General features: G+C 50.3%; 1 protein-coding gene across 2 annotated transcripts in view; it reads right to left on the minus strand.

Moving 5' to 3' along the window:
• IGSF3 (immunoglobulin superfamily member 3) overlaps nucleotides 1–14,406 on the minus strand; it is a 93,320-nt gene that overhangs the window by 10,950 nt on the left and 67,964 nt on the right. For both annotated transcript variants that reach the window (XM_058843525.1, XM_058843517.1), the window contains one exon: nucleotides 14,000–14,404. In XM_058843525.1, coding sequence (XP_058699508.1) covers nucleotides 14,000–14,404 — 405 coding nt within the window. The remainder of the gene's footprint in view (nucleotides 1–13,999; nucleotides 14,405–14,406) is intronic.

The raw sequence follows: 14,406 nt of genomic DNA on the forward strand, positions 1-14,406 counted from the left end.
AAGCGTGGCACCACAGGCACCAACAACTGAAGGCTGCCAGGGGACTTGTGCCCATCCACACCCTGGAAACACATCCCACGCATCCTGTGTTTGTGAGGAAGCAATGTTGTCTTCTCTCTCTCACTGAGGCACGGGCTCCTTGCTTTGCATCACGCTTTGCTTCCAGCTTCCCTCGGGCACCTCGGATGCCGGTCGGCACAAGTGATGAGTGACGGTGCCCAGGGAGAGGATGGGCACAAACAACTTCAAATGGGAGGAACTCCCACCACAGCAGTGCTTTCTGCGCTATCACATCTCAGATAGGCATCCTGTATCGCATCAGACGTTCCCCTGGAGCCTGGATTGCCCGTGGCTTTAATCAGTATGCTAATAAAGACTCTGTGGCTGTGGTATGGCATGCAGACACTGGAGGAAGGAAAGGAGGGAAATTGTCCTTGTTTTTCCTCCCTAGGGACTTCAACCTAATGGAAAGAGTCAGCATCACTCTCCTGTATTTCTGCCATATCCCAGACACATTCCTTCCCCTTTGTTTCACTTCAGGACAATAGCCTTAGCCACCACACCCACCCTCATCCCACCTTTTTGGCTCAGCATTGGTTAAGAACGGTTATTTTGAGCATTAATCAATCTTCCAAGTCCCTAGGAGATGAACCAATAAAGGAGAAGGTGGTTCTCAGCAGTTTCCTTTCTCCCCCAGCCCCCTTTCCAAACAGTTTATTTTTAATTGGTACTGGATTATTTTCTGCAACCGTTACTACGGAAACCTTTGTTACTATAGCAACTGTGTATGTTAAGTCAGTAGCCCTATATCTATTAAAATGCAGTATATACACACGCTGCGTGTGGTGGGTTACTCAGTATCAACACACACACACACACACCCACCAGACAAAGCCAGGGTACACACAGACCAGAGCTGCTGAGAGGCAAGCACCCCTCTCAGCGCTCTTCCCACATTGCAGCACCTCCAGGAGATGAAAATGAGGACGGCTGACACGGAGTAGTTTTGATCTTAGTGTTTGGGGCAACAGACCTGCACCTTGTACATGACAGATGTATTCCACTGAAGCAGTGAGGGCTTGTTCTCAGACCATAATCACAGTAATTGTCACTGTGTACAAACAGCACGGACCCCTGGGGACATCCAAGGACAGCTTTCCTGCTGCCATGCAAATCTTTGGGAAGAAATCTTTTTGAGAGTAATAGGGAAGCAATCTTATTAACTCTGGCAAAAATGAGATCTTAAATTTCATACACCATCCTTCCAAGCCATCCTTGGCAGCCACTGCAGCCAGCAGTGAGGAATTTGCCCACATTTGCACCGAGTCCCCTAGATATCAATGAGGTAGCGCTTCTACAGCTGCTACCAGTTGGAGCAACAAGCCCTGGCAGGGAATCACAGGTCTTCCCTTTGCCAGATTGCACTCTTGCAGAGGTTCATAGCACTGTGCACAAAGTTTCCTCTGGATTATAGGTATCAGTGATGTGTAATGACATCCCTGCCAATGCACTTTTCATCAAACATGAATTATTTTCCTAAGGGAGACACACCATAGAAGATGCAAGGGCAGGTCCTGTTTCCCTCACACGGAATTAGAGAGGACATTCTCAGTCTTTTCCAATTCTGTGAATGACAAATGCTTGCATGTCCTTGTGCTGGTTCCTGTATAGTACACAGGCACCCCTCTCTTCTTCATTACCTTTTGCAAATCCTATAGCAAAGATTCAAGGCTTTGATGGACCACAGACTGATAGCTGCTAAGTTGGAAATGCTGCGGCACACGGGATACCTTGGGGCAGCTTCTCCCTCAGGCTGGTTTGCTTGTCCAATGCAGGGGAGAGATCCTGGTTAAGACATGGGAAGCTCTGTGGGTAACTCACACTTCTGCTCTCCCACGAGGCTGACCATCAGCCACGGCTCACAGATAAGCAAACAAACCCACAAAGCCCATTTTGCATTTGGGAAAAATTATTTAAAAAGGGGAAAACAGATAATATTGAAGTTGGTGGTCCAGGGTAATGGGAATGGTACAATACAACGCCAAGGAATCCATCCATCTCTTTCCAATCTGGTGGTAAGCCTATTCCAGTGCAAACTGAGTCTCTCCAAGCCAGGTGCAGCTAGCCTGGTCAAGTTTAAAGACGCTGCCATGACATGGAAGTGGTTGTAGTTGCTGGTGCATGAGTGAGGTTGCAAGAAGTCTGACACCCCAGGCACCGAGCCAGTGAAACCTCACCCTACTGACAAGGGAGAAACTCCCTTTTCCTGGCTTGAGGATTTGCCTGGGCAGAGGGCCAGGAAAGGGCTTGGCCTTCAAATGCTGATCTGATCTGGTGTGCCCCAGGGGCTGGGGTTTCAGTGAGGCAGGGCAGGGCTGCTCCAGCCCCGTGCCAGGCAGCAGAGGAGGTGGGTGCAGCAGTGTGAACAGACACGGTTACATGGCATTTTCTGCTGCACTGTCAAGAAGCTGATGTTCTCTTAACAGCCTCCCGAACATCTGCTCTGTGAGAGGAACAGGTGCCTGTGTCTAGGTGAACTTATCGTGCATATCATCTGCAAACCATAATCCTGTTGCCACAACGTCTCCTGGCTCCCTGGAGAGTGCCAGTAAAGAGGATATTGTACCTTAATGTACCGTAATTGGCCCTACATATGCTATTAAGGCTTTCAATTTACACTGGCAACAAGTCATGGTTAGAAACCTCTTAGCTTTTTTTATCATTATCTCAAGATGCCTGTGGCAGCTTCTGGTCCTCAAAGCTTGCACCTCTGGCTGGGAGCTCAGGTCAGACACACCTCACAACCACAGCAGGCTACACAGCCTGATATGCAGTAGGGGTTTTCTCCACACCATCAGGCAGGCAATCAGACTCCTCAAGCTGAGCATGTGGTAAGCACAGTTATACAAATATTTGGGGGAAGGGAGAACAGTCATAGGAGGAGGAGGACAGAGACAGTGATGTGATTCATGGTTTTTCTGCTGACTTGCTGCCTCTTGGCTCCCTCCCCTCTGTTTCCTAATCATCAAGCTGTGGTTACAACACTTACCTTTAGCAAAGCACTTTGCAACCTGTACCTAAAAATGCTGTGATAAGAAGATGCTCCGTCTCAAATACCTTACATCGTTTTGCCTAGTAGGCAGCAAGAAAACACAACAGCAGGAGTGTACTTCCCACCTGGGAGCCACTACTACTACCACATCCTGGGAATGGCAATGTTTAATTGCGCCTGAAGATATTGTTTCCCCCAAAAAACGTCCCCACACAAAACCCCAGAACGTTGCCCCTGCAGCAAAGGAGGAGGGGGCCATCTCCTGACGAAGGAGCCAGCTCTGCATGAACCAGCAGCCGTGGCACAGAAGGATGGGCAGGAGGATGGCCACCAGCATCCCAGAGAGTCTCCAGAAAGCCCTGTCACCACAGCAGGGAGGCCGTGTTCCACTTTGGAGGCTGCTGCTCTCTGGGGAGAGCTCCTCCAGAGAACACTTTTGCTTGGAAAGAACTGATGAAATGTTGCAAAAAGTTTGCAGGGGGAATGTCCTACTTTTAAAAGCCTCCACCGAGACTTCGCTGTGCTGAGGTGTGTGTGCAGGGGGAGCAGAAACGAGGCCAGCCCAACCTGAGCCCAGCCCTGGTTTAACACCATACAGTGGGTTTAGCAGGCTGATCAGGAGAGATTTTTTTTCCAGGAGCACAGCCTCACAGTGATTTCCTACAAGGAACCTCTCTCTCCCCAGCACGCTCAGTGTAGCACCCTGAAGGGCACTGGCCACAAACTTTGGCACAACCTCAGCCAAACCCAGAGGTGCCTCATCACTTCCCTCACCAGGGCCTGAAAAGCACTCGGTGCCTGAATTCCTCCTGGAGGATGTTTGCCTGGGATTCAAGACACCAGTGTGCAGGTTACTGCCACAGGCTCAGACATGCACTAACATTCAGACCTCTGCCAGCTCTTCTCCCTTCCACAAAGCAGGGCTGAGGAGTCTCCTCCACCTCCCCAGACACTACAAGGACTCCTGCTTTAATGACTGAACAGAGTCAAGCAAGTACATGCCAGCCTACTGATTCAGCACGTCGAGAGCTGGGTGACTCACGTTTATTAGGTTAGTTGAAAGCAAACCAACGTTCAAAAAGGAAAGATGTGCAAGCCCTTTTGGAGAGGAGGCATCAGAAGAAAGGCATTTACAGAAGGGAAGAAAACGAGATGCTCCTAGGAGGACTGTGCTCATTAAGCTTAACCACAGCATAGAAATCACAGCAAAGTAAAGACAAAGGCTTCCAGCACCGGGGCAACCTCCCCAGAGAAGGCAGGAACATGGCAGCACAGCTCCCGACTACTAAAGCTATTCTCTTTTAACTGAACACAATTCCTCCTGAAACTGGATTAGTGAGGTTGCAAATTGCATTAGCCAACATGGGAGGCTGCTGGTGCAACAGGAGCAGCAGAAAGGGAAATAGCATTAGACTTTGCCTGCCATTATTACTGCCATTATTAACTTGTCACTTTACTGTAGTGTTCCTATAACAATGAATTATTGCCTGCAAACAGGCTGACATGATTGAATTACTGGGAGAGCAGCTCTGTGGGAAGGAAAGACAGTGTTAACCCTTTCCTGAGAAAGGCTCAGCTTCAGCCCCCTCCCATGTGGTCAGACAAAAGAGCTGAGGCTGTGACTCTGAACACCACCAAGTGACCTGCATTTCAACACGTTCAGCAAGTTGCTGCGAAGTCCACAGCCCAGCAGGCAGCCCAGACACTCCCCAGCCTCATGGCTATTGAGCCTCATAGCTGCAGCAAGACCAGCCAAGTATTTAAGTCTCTGTGCATGTCCATGCTGACCATCACTCCTCCAACAGCCCTGCCCAGCACTCAGCCCCAGGCACAGGACTGAAGGACACTGTGCTACTACAGCCTGGGGAGTGGAGTTTGGTGCTCTCAAAATGGTGCCAGAGGGTGCTGTGGCAAAGCAGAACATGCACCTCACCTCAAACCCTGCGGTGGATCCGCTTGGATCCCCGCCAGCTCCAGCCCCAAGCAGTTTGATCATCCCAAGGTACCTACAAGAGGCCCCATGCCCTTCTCCCCAAAAGCAGCACAGTCAGACTGCAGACCCACCAAACACTGGGGGAGTGGGTCATGTCCATCTCTGCATGTGAAGCCTGCAGGCAGTGACAAGGGAATCTGCTTGGCTTGGGAACAGCCTGGGACTACCAGCCGTGCCGGAGCCTGTGGAGCAGCTAACAAACCAGCAGGTAAGCAAGTGGGGCCTCAGGGAGGAATGCATGTGTGACCCAGAAAGGCTCTTTAAAGCCCAGAAGCCATACATCTGCCAGCACATACAGGAAAGGCAAGGATGGAAAAAGCTGGGAAGCTCACAGCCTCACAGAGACCACCAGCTGGGACATTCCACTAGCCTGGAAAAACCAGGACTTTGTCCAAGAAACAGAAACCATGCCCCTGTAAAGAACAGCAAGAAACAAATATACCCTGAAGCAAAATGCCTCACAAACTTAAACCCAGAAACTTTTCTTCAAAACCCTGAAATGCACATGAAAGTTCTGCAAGAGACAGAGGAAGGGAGGGAGGAATAAAAGATTCCCAGCATGAGTTGTGCCTGCTGTCAGAAAACAATATACAGCTCACTGATCACTTGTAAATTAAAATATGGAGATAGGATCACTGGAAGATAAATTCAGTACCAAGCTACAGCCACTGAGGATAAAGAAAGAAAAAAATAACATACCGAGATATTTAATCAACTCCTCGTCAGAAAGATTTCAAACAAAGGCGCGCTCCGTCAATTAGGGAAAAAAAGTAATTAAATGCACCCGGAGAGCAAGTTGTAACACACACAGCAGCACCACACACCAACTCCCATGCCATGCTGAAGGCTGGATTTCCTGAGGTAATTTTTCCCTCACGAAAGAACTTGACAGTTTTGTGCAGTTGCACGCTCAAGAGCACAACTGCACCCTGTAGCGCATGGCTGACTTTCGCACACGCTGTGTTTGACTTGGGCATTTTCGGCAGCTCCTGCTGAAAAACTGAGTGCTGGGCAGACAGAGATGAGCTGCTTAGGGTGCTGTGAAATGTGATTTTCTTGCCATCCAGAGAGCAAGCTCTCCAGACAGACCTCAGGCAGGAGCAGATCTTTGGGATACTGCACATACCAGCCCTCTGCCAATGTCAGGTGCTGCCCCCCATGCAAAGAGAAGTCCCCTGAGAGCTGAACCCATCCAAGCACTAGCTCACTCCACTGACCTTTAACTGCTCCTTTCCACTGGGCTTGCTTTCTGCAGGGGTACTAATCTGCAGGACCTGTGCTAGCACAAGGAATGGGACAGGACCATGCAGCCAGCAGCCCACATTGGGGATGAGGATCACCTCCTTCTGTGCAGCAAAGTGCCAGATCAGCTCCACCTGCACTCTGAACGCTCATGGATGATGCCGCTTCCATAACTAGTGAGTACAACTACTGCTGGGAGAACAACCAAGTGAAATGAGCCATCTGTCATTTCTTAAGGAATTGTGTTCTTGAACTTCTTAAGGAGTGAGGACATATTTCAGCATAATGGGCTACAGATCTATCATCATCAGCACTCCCTGCTTCTTGGTTAATTGGGACGAGGAAAACTCTAGTAATTTTGTTTAGCAGCATCCCAAATGCCTATTTAAGAAAGTAAGATGGCCTTGAGAGAAAACTTTAATGTATACATACATATATTAAAATAAAAGACCCCAAGGCACAGGTTCAGCATGTTTGGAGCCAGTTTGCTGTGAGGAAGCAGATATCTCAGGTTCAGCGAACTCAGGAATTCAGTCTTTGACCAATGTCAATGTCAGAACTTGCAGCTCCTCCTGCCAGGAGAAGCATTCCTCAGGATACAAAACACAGAACAATGGTGCAGGTCCCATGCACAGGGATGGACTGCCAAAGGTGCTGCTTGGGCATACGGGGAGGGACCCCTGGGCTGGGCTCTGCTCTGACTGGAGGGATGAGAATGCAGCAAGAGAAATATTGTGCTGCTGCAGCACTGAGCCTGCTGGCTCCAAGGCCACTCACCTCATGGAGGGCTGGGGCTCCATGCAGAGACTGGGACAGAAGAGTCATCAACACCTGGCTGCAAAGCTGCTCATCACCAGTCTCCCACTCCCTCAAGGGCTTTTGAACTCTGCTTTTGAAATCTTCAAGGACAGGAGGAGGTACAAAGCTTTAGAGCTGGACACCATCTAAGTACTGCTCACTGCAGAGTATTTTAGTCCAAGGAGAGCAAAGAGGGAATCGATGAGAAGCTGAAGTGTGGGGAGAGAGAGAAGCTGCTCAAGACAACATCAAAGAAGGTGCATGTGCACAGACTGCAAACAGGCTGACACCATGGTTTTGTATATCCATGCTGCAAACAGGAGTGTGGAAAACCTCTCAGGAGGTATCAAAGAGAGAAAGCAAAGAGTACTTTGAAATGGAAGTGAAAAAATTTGACCTAAAAAGTAACCATGGAGAGAGCTAATTTGAAGAGAGCAGCATATCCTGGATATGGCCCAGGTCTCCTGGCATTGTCAGTCTTGTCAGGGGGCTAAAAAGAAAGACTGCCTGCACTAAGATCAGTGGGCACACACAGAGCAGGCTGAGTCAGGTTAAGGTCCCATGAGGTGCAAGGATGCATTCCCACGCTCTTCACCCTTGTGAAATGCATCCAAGATGCTTCATCCATTTAAAGTTCAACTTCTTAGGTCATGCCCCTGGGTGCATTTTCCAGGCTGGAGTCCCAAGAGAAACCTTGAACATAATTGACTGCAATCAGCTCAACACACCTGGCTCTTACTGAAGGCTCTCCCAGGCAAACCTGCAGAGGAGCCAAGCAGAACCCCTCCCAGAAGGAAAACCAAATGCAAGGAGAGGTGAATCACAGCTCTTCCCACAAGGCCAGTGTCATCATCCCCATTAGAGCATCAGGAATGCAGCAGGAGCTCCCTCTCCTGCTGCTTACACCCAGGAGGACGGGGATATTTGGAGGAGGGAGTGATGGCTAAGCGTGGAGAAGAAGCACCCTGGGGTGCTGGCCTGAGATAAATAACTGTGCCAAGGAAGTGACAGCAAGTCTAAGCAGAGAATCTGTCCCAGAGGACCTGGCAAGTGTGGCAACAGAGCTCCCCAAGCAAATGGGCAGAAGTAGGAGACTACCTGGGTACAAGGCAGGAGAATCAACCCCACCTCTGCTATCTGCAGAAGAGAAAGTGCTCCAGCTGGGTCACTAATCCAGGTATGTGCAAGGGGACAGCTCTGGGTCATGCAGCACTGAGCCCCTTCATTTTATGTGCTCAGTGTGCCAGAAGGAAGGAGCAGCAGCTCTGAGGAAGAGCAGCAGGTCTTACCCCACTGGCAGTGAAGGGACAGGAGCAGGTCCCCAAGCACACAGGGAAGAGGAGACTGCTCTGTGCCACAGACACTGCTGCTGCTGAGGAACAGCCTCCTCTGTTCTGAGCAATTCTGGAACTCCTTCATCACTCAAGCAGGAGTACAACCATTTGCCAGATGGAGCAGGCAGCTGTAAAGCAGGGAAGCAGTGCTGTTCTACAGAGCAGAACCACTCTGGGATCAAGCAAGCCACAAACTTCAGTTTCCAGACTTCACTTCTGTAAGGAAGTTTCCAGCTCATTAACTTTCCTTGCTTAACTTTATTGCTGAATGCTGCCAGAAGCAAGAAGTGTCAGGTTGAAGCAGAGACTCTGTGGCCTTTGAAAACACTTGTTTGAGCCTCCACTCAAGAGTCTGGTCAGTATCCCACTGGCTACCTGTAGTAGAAAACTCATCTTTCACATCCATACATGAGAGGATTCCTCAAATATTGAAATCACTAAGAATGACTAAGATGAGATGGAATAAAAGCATTAACAGTAATATCTGAGATAAGGAAAGTTTCTCAGTATACTCCACAAAGGTCTTGGTAATTAATTATTTGAAAATCAGTGCTCCTCTCCCAGCATTAAGTGTGCTATACAGCAGCCTCCTTTTCTAGTTCTCCTCTGCCTTGCGCCCTCCTCATCTTCCAAGCAGCCTCAGTCTGCAGTCACAACCATCCACTGCTTGGCTGCTCAGTGAGCCTTCAGAGTGAAGGAGGAGCATGAGACTGGATGGTCTCTCTGTGGCTGACATGGATGGGCTTGGACAAAGAGGTAAGAGTCCTTGATTCTCCACTCTTTAGGTTTCTCTGACCATCACTAGCCCAGCACAGCCACTCTCTGCTTTCCTGTGGAGAGCAGAAAAGCAGCAGAGGGCTCTGCACCCACCTGAATGCAGGGCTTCAGGGACAGCACAGGTCAGGCTTGCCCCACTCCTAAAGTCGGGTTCAGAAAGAAGCCACCTCCAGCTCCTCCAAGGCCAGCTTGAGGAGCCTCCACCCTCCCCCTTCATGATGGTTTCAAGTTAACAGCTCCTCATAAACCAAACTTTAAGAAGCAGCCCCTGGAGAGATTCTGGAAGCTAATTAATGCTCTAATGAAGAGCATGACTGCCTTGTTTGCTCAATGGCTCCCAGGTCAATCAATCTGCTGTAGACTGGCTTGCAAAAAAGCAGTGAGGAGCCCAGCACCCCTGGTGTCTGCTCAGTTATCATCCCCTGCCATCCCTCCTCCCATGTTCATTACTGTCAAAAACCCAGCAGCATGAGGACAGATTTATAGAGGCGACTGCAGCTTCTCCCTGAGCGCCTGATCCAGAATTAGTCAGGAACAGGACAAGGGGCAACGCAAGGATGGAGGTGTGGGGAGCTGCATGGGAAGGTGCATGAGTATGAAAGGGGTGAGAAGGTGCTCTGAGGGTGGGGGTGTTATGTGAAAGCCCTGCTTTCTTATTCTGCTGTTGCCAGACACACTCTCCAGCACTGAGACCCCATGACTTTGCTGAATCGCCCCCTCATTTCTGCTGTGGGGGAATGGTAAGTGAACTAACACACACAATGACAATGGCAATTTAACAGACCAGCACAAATCTGCTCCAAGCCTCCCTGCCAAAAGAGAGAGCACTCCACAGACACCCAAGCCTGCCCAGATTGCAGCACAGCCCCCGTTGTGCACTGTCTGCTGCCCTTGTCTGAGTCCTGCAGACCACACGGACACGCACTGCTACCAGACAGCACCTGCTGTCTCAGCGCTCCATCCCTGGACACCTGGCAGGGAGAAGCAAGATCCAAGGAGGAGATGGGAACAGAGCCTGCCTGACAGCCCTGGGGTCTTCCCCTTGGCCTGTCTGAACCTATCTACCACCTTCCTCAGGCAGGAGCCAGAGCCCAAGCACTGTTTCCCCTCCATGCTGTGCGAGGAAGGGGACAGGGAACAGTGAGGTCAGTTGGCATCTCAGCGTGAACACTGAGAGCTCAGCCAGAATCCAAACGCTTCCAGGCTCACTTGGATTCAAAAGGAACAACCTGCTTCCCCTAAAACCCAAGAAAACTCCAACTGCCAGGGAGTCACCTGGTAGGAATGTCCTCTCCCAGGACAGGACACAGCTAATCCTGATGGATCTCTCACACTGGCCCACTAAGCCTTGCATGCTGGATGATCTCCACCTGGAAAGGGGCAAAGCAAAGGGCAAAGAAATGTCTCTAGATGGGAAGGTGGTGGTGAACCATCAGGGGAAAGGAATGACGGCCTTGGGGATGAAAGAGCCACGTTTTCAGAAGCAGGACACATACTGCAGCAGAAGGGGAACCCCAAACACAAAAGAAATCTCCACTCCTGCACTTGGGGCTCACTTCCAGCTTGGGCTGCACTACTGTGCACGGTCTCCTGCCAGCTTTGGTTTCAGGGAAGCAGCTGGTGTGAACTGACATGTATTATTCTTCCCCTCCTGCTGCAACATGAGCTCACCAAGACAGAAACAAGAGGCATTTTGAGAGATGGAAGTAGAAAGGAGAGCATTGCACTGTAGGGAAATGAAATAGTCACAGGCTATGTGGTCTGGTCCCCAGTCATGTCTAACAGCCCACCACACCAGCCTGGATTTCTGCCCCAGCCTACAGAAGTTAAAACTCAGCAGTGGCCCTAAAGCAGAGCAGGTCTCTGTCCCTGCAAAGCACACATGAGCTTTCAACTCAAGGTGTGCAGGCTTGCAGGGCACTGAGGAGCAGGCCAGGAAAGGGAGCTTCGGATCCCAGTGCTACTGCTGGTGAACTTACACGATACCTAAATTCTCTATAACCTCTCACACATACAGCCAGCACTCTTTATAAGGAATTTCCTCACACTGCCAGCCTTTAGAACAGCTTCATGCCCTAGAGATCAGGAATGTCACTCTCAAAGGCCAAATCTGGCTTAGATGCCACAAAGGAGACTTGTGCCATCCCACCTGGAGGCCTTGTACTCAGAGCTGGGTTAATGCTGCCACTGCCTGCCTTTCTTGCTCCCTCCTTCAGCCCCTACATGTTTCATTTCTCAAAATACCGCCCATTTCTTGCTGGAGTAGGAAAGGACTGGATGTTTCAAATGCTGGCATTCCCTCAGCATTACCTGATAGCCACAAGGTAGCCATAAGTGAAATGCCTTTGTAGCCACATTACACACGCAACTCAAAACCAGCACTGCCACCTCTGCAACTAGCACTCAGCACAGATGGCATCTAGAAACACCACCCTGCTGCAGAGTGCCAAGGAGAGGCAGCCTGAGTGCTGAAACAGCAAACCAACACACCAGGAGAAGCTCCAGCACCCTACTCCTCAGGCCTGTGGGATTTCACAAAACAAGGAGGTCTCTACTAATTTACCTTTCTTTCCTCAACACACTTCAAAGGCTTATGTATACTGATTTCCATGTCTGCACCTGGAACCTGTCAAATAGAAAGGTCACCCAAACAGGGAGCAGGGTTTGAGAGGGAACCAGAATCCCCACATTAACTTACAGTCTGGAAACATGTGCTGGCTCCACTTGCCAAAAGACCTCCAGACAAGCCCCCTTTATGGTGTCCCTTAGTGGACTGGTAGTGGAGATAGGTCACCCCAAGCATATGGGTCAAGGCAGACACCCACGGCTAATGGAAAAGGAAAAGCTAGGACTGAGACACCAAATAGCAACCTGAATCTCAGATTAAGGTGACTGTTGTGCAACAGAGGTAGTTCTCTGTTGTGGAACAGAGACAGTGCTCTCAGCTGTTTAGTCATTTGGGGGTCCTGAATTACCCTTTTGGAGAAGCCCTGGATATTTATCTGAAAACCAGCACCCACTTCATCAGCACAGGTGTGATTGGGAGATCTCTAGGACATTCATTCAGAAGTCTCTGGGGAAGGAGTCTCCCGTATCATCCTGGATCCTCTCTGGAGATCACCCAGCCAAAGACCCAGCAGTGACACAATACAACCTTCTGCCACCTGTAAAACCAGAGAACTCCCTGGTCTGACTGCCAACATTTAATTCATGGAGAACATCAACCACCTGCTCCTAGGGGCTGCCTGGGACACAGTAAAAAAACACAGAGAGGGTGCATCCATGGTGCTGGGAGAGCTCTGAGGAGTCCCTCTTCTCTTCCATCCCCGCTTGTGAGCCATAAAGCCTCAAACATTATGCAGGGCTCATTGAACTGACAGCTAAGATTTATTTTGTAGTCATTTGCTGAGCAGCTGGGAGTCAGGGAGAGGTAAAAACCATGGAGACCTGGACAACTTGTTCTGTTAAGGCATCACTTGAGGGTTACTGCTCCAGTAAAGAACAACAGGCTGCCAGAGCATGGTTTAACTGAGCTGCCTGCCACCCCAAGCTGTGACACACTGGAAAGCTGCTATCAAAGATTTCTCTTTCCCTCTCTGTCTCACACACAGATAGGCATGCAGAGACCTGTGAAGAAGCATGTTACTCCAGGGACCACATCCATTCAACACTGTTTCCTAGGGAAGCTAAAATGATGAACATCACCAACTCGACCTTGCAAGCAGTAAAACATGTATTACAAGGCAGCATAATCAAGATAAATGGAGAAGATTAACCTGGAGATGAGGGCAAGGGAGAGAGAGGGAAGAAAAATGGAGAGCTCATGAGGTGGCTAGAGCTCACAGCATCCCCTGAGTCGTCTTAAGACAGGGTTGGGGAAGGTGGAGGGAGTATGAAGAGGGATACTGACAAGAAAAACACAAAACCCAATCAGGAGCGAACCTAAGGAGCAGTCCTTCTGCACAGGAACACGAAAGGAGGACTAACATGCAGCAAGGACCTGAGCCAGTACTTCTGAAGGTGTTAAAACTCCAAACACCAACTCCATTCCTAAGGCCAAGACAGCAATACACCATTCAGCTCAGCAACAGCCCACAGCTACCATGGCCACGTGTCTTTGCATTTTCATGCACAACAGGGACACCAACAAAATATCAGTGACAAGGCCTATAGAAGGCCCCTCACTCTCTCCAGAGGCTGCAGAGACAGAACCTTGTGGGTTTTCTGACTGCCCCTGCCACACAACAGGTGCCTGCTGCTTATCTGTTGCACACTCAGTGTGGGCACCTGTGGCCGTGGAGACTTTCAGCTAAAAGGGCTCAGTTTCTGGTGAGGATGAAAATCTGGCTCTTTGATCACCATCTGCCTCCAGCAGAATAAGAAATGCACCCAGTTATTAGACCAGAGCTGCAGCACCCCACGTATGGTGCATGTGCAGCTTTGGTGGGAACACACCTCTCTCTTTGATCCTATTTGTCCCATTCTTCTCCTCTCTTTTCAGAGTCTACCCTGATAAATGGAGGTAACAACCTGGAAACCATCTCTGTCTCACAGGAACACTCCAAAGACTGGACTGAGCTCAGCCACCTCACTTCCCAGAAGAAAACCCCAGGAATAGCATACAAGAGGGCAAAGAGAGGACCCACTTCCCCAGAGGTGGATAAAGGAGCTCCAACATAATGACAGTCAAAGAGCTGAGCCAGCTACAAGTGAGAAACATCAGTCACTGCCAGAAGAGCAGTCCTAACTCAGGGGACTCTAACTCTACAGCGCCAGCACATCCCCCCGACCCCCTCCACTCACCTGGCCGCAGGACCCTGATTTCCAGCAGGTTGGAGGTCCTGTCCGCCAGCCTGGTCCAGCTGCTGTTGTAGTTCTTCCTCCAGAGCTCAGCCACGCACTGGTACTTGCCGGCCTCGGTGTCGCTGGCCCTGCTGATGCTCAGGCGCACGTTGTTGCTGGACTCGGCCTTCTCGATGGCGGTGCGGGTGCGGAACCCCGCGGCCCGGTCGCCCCACTGGACCCCGCCATCGCGCGTGAAGGTGACCAGGTCGTGGAACTCGGTGCTGCCCGCCGGCTGGAAGCGCCATGTCACCGACACCGGCACCCATGACGGGTAGTGGGGCTTGATGATGCACTGCAGGTCGAAGGACTCGTTGTAGGTCACCCCCGGCGTGCGGGAGATGGCTGTGACGGCAAACCCGGCCTCT

The sequence above is a fragment of the Poecile atricapillus genome, chromosome 1 (assembly GCF_030490865.1).
Source record: "Poecile atricapillus isolate bPoeAtr1 chromosome 1, bPoeAtr1.hap1, whole genome shotgun sequence".
Classification (NCBI taxonomy): Eukaryota; Metazoa; Chordata; class Aves; order Passeriformes; family Paridae; genus Poecile; species Poecile atricapillus.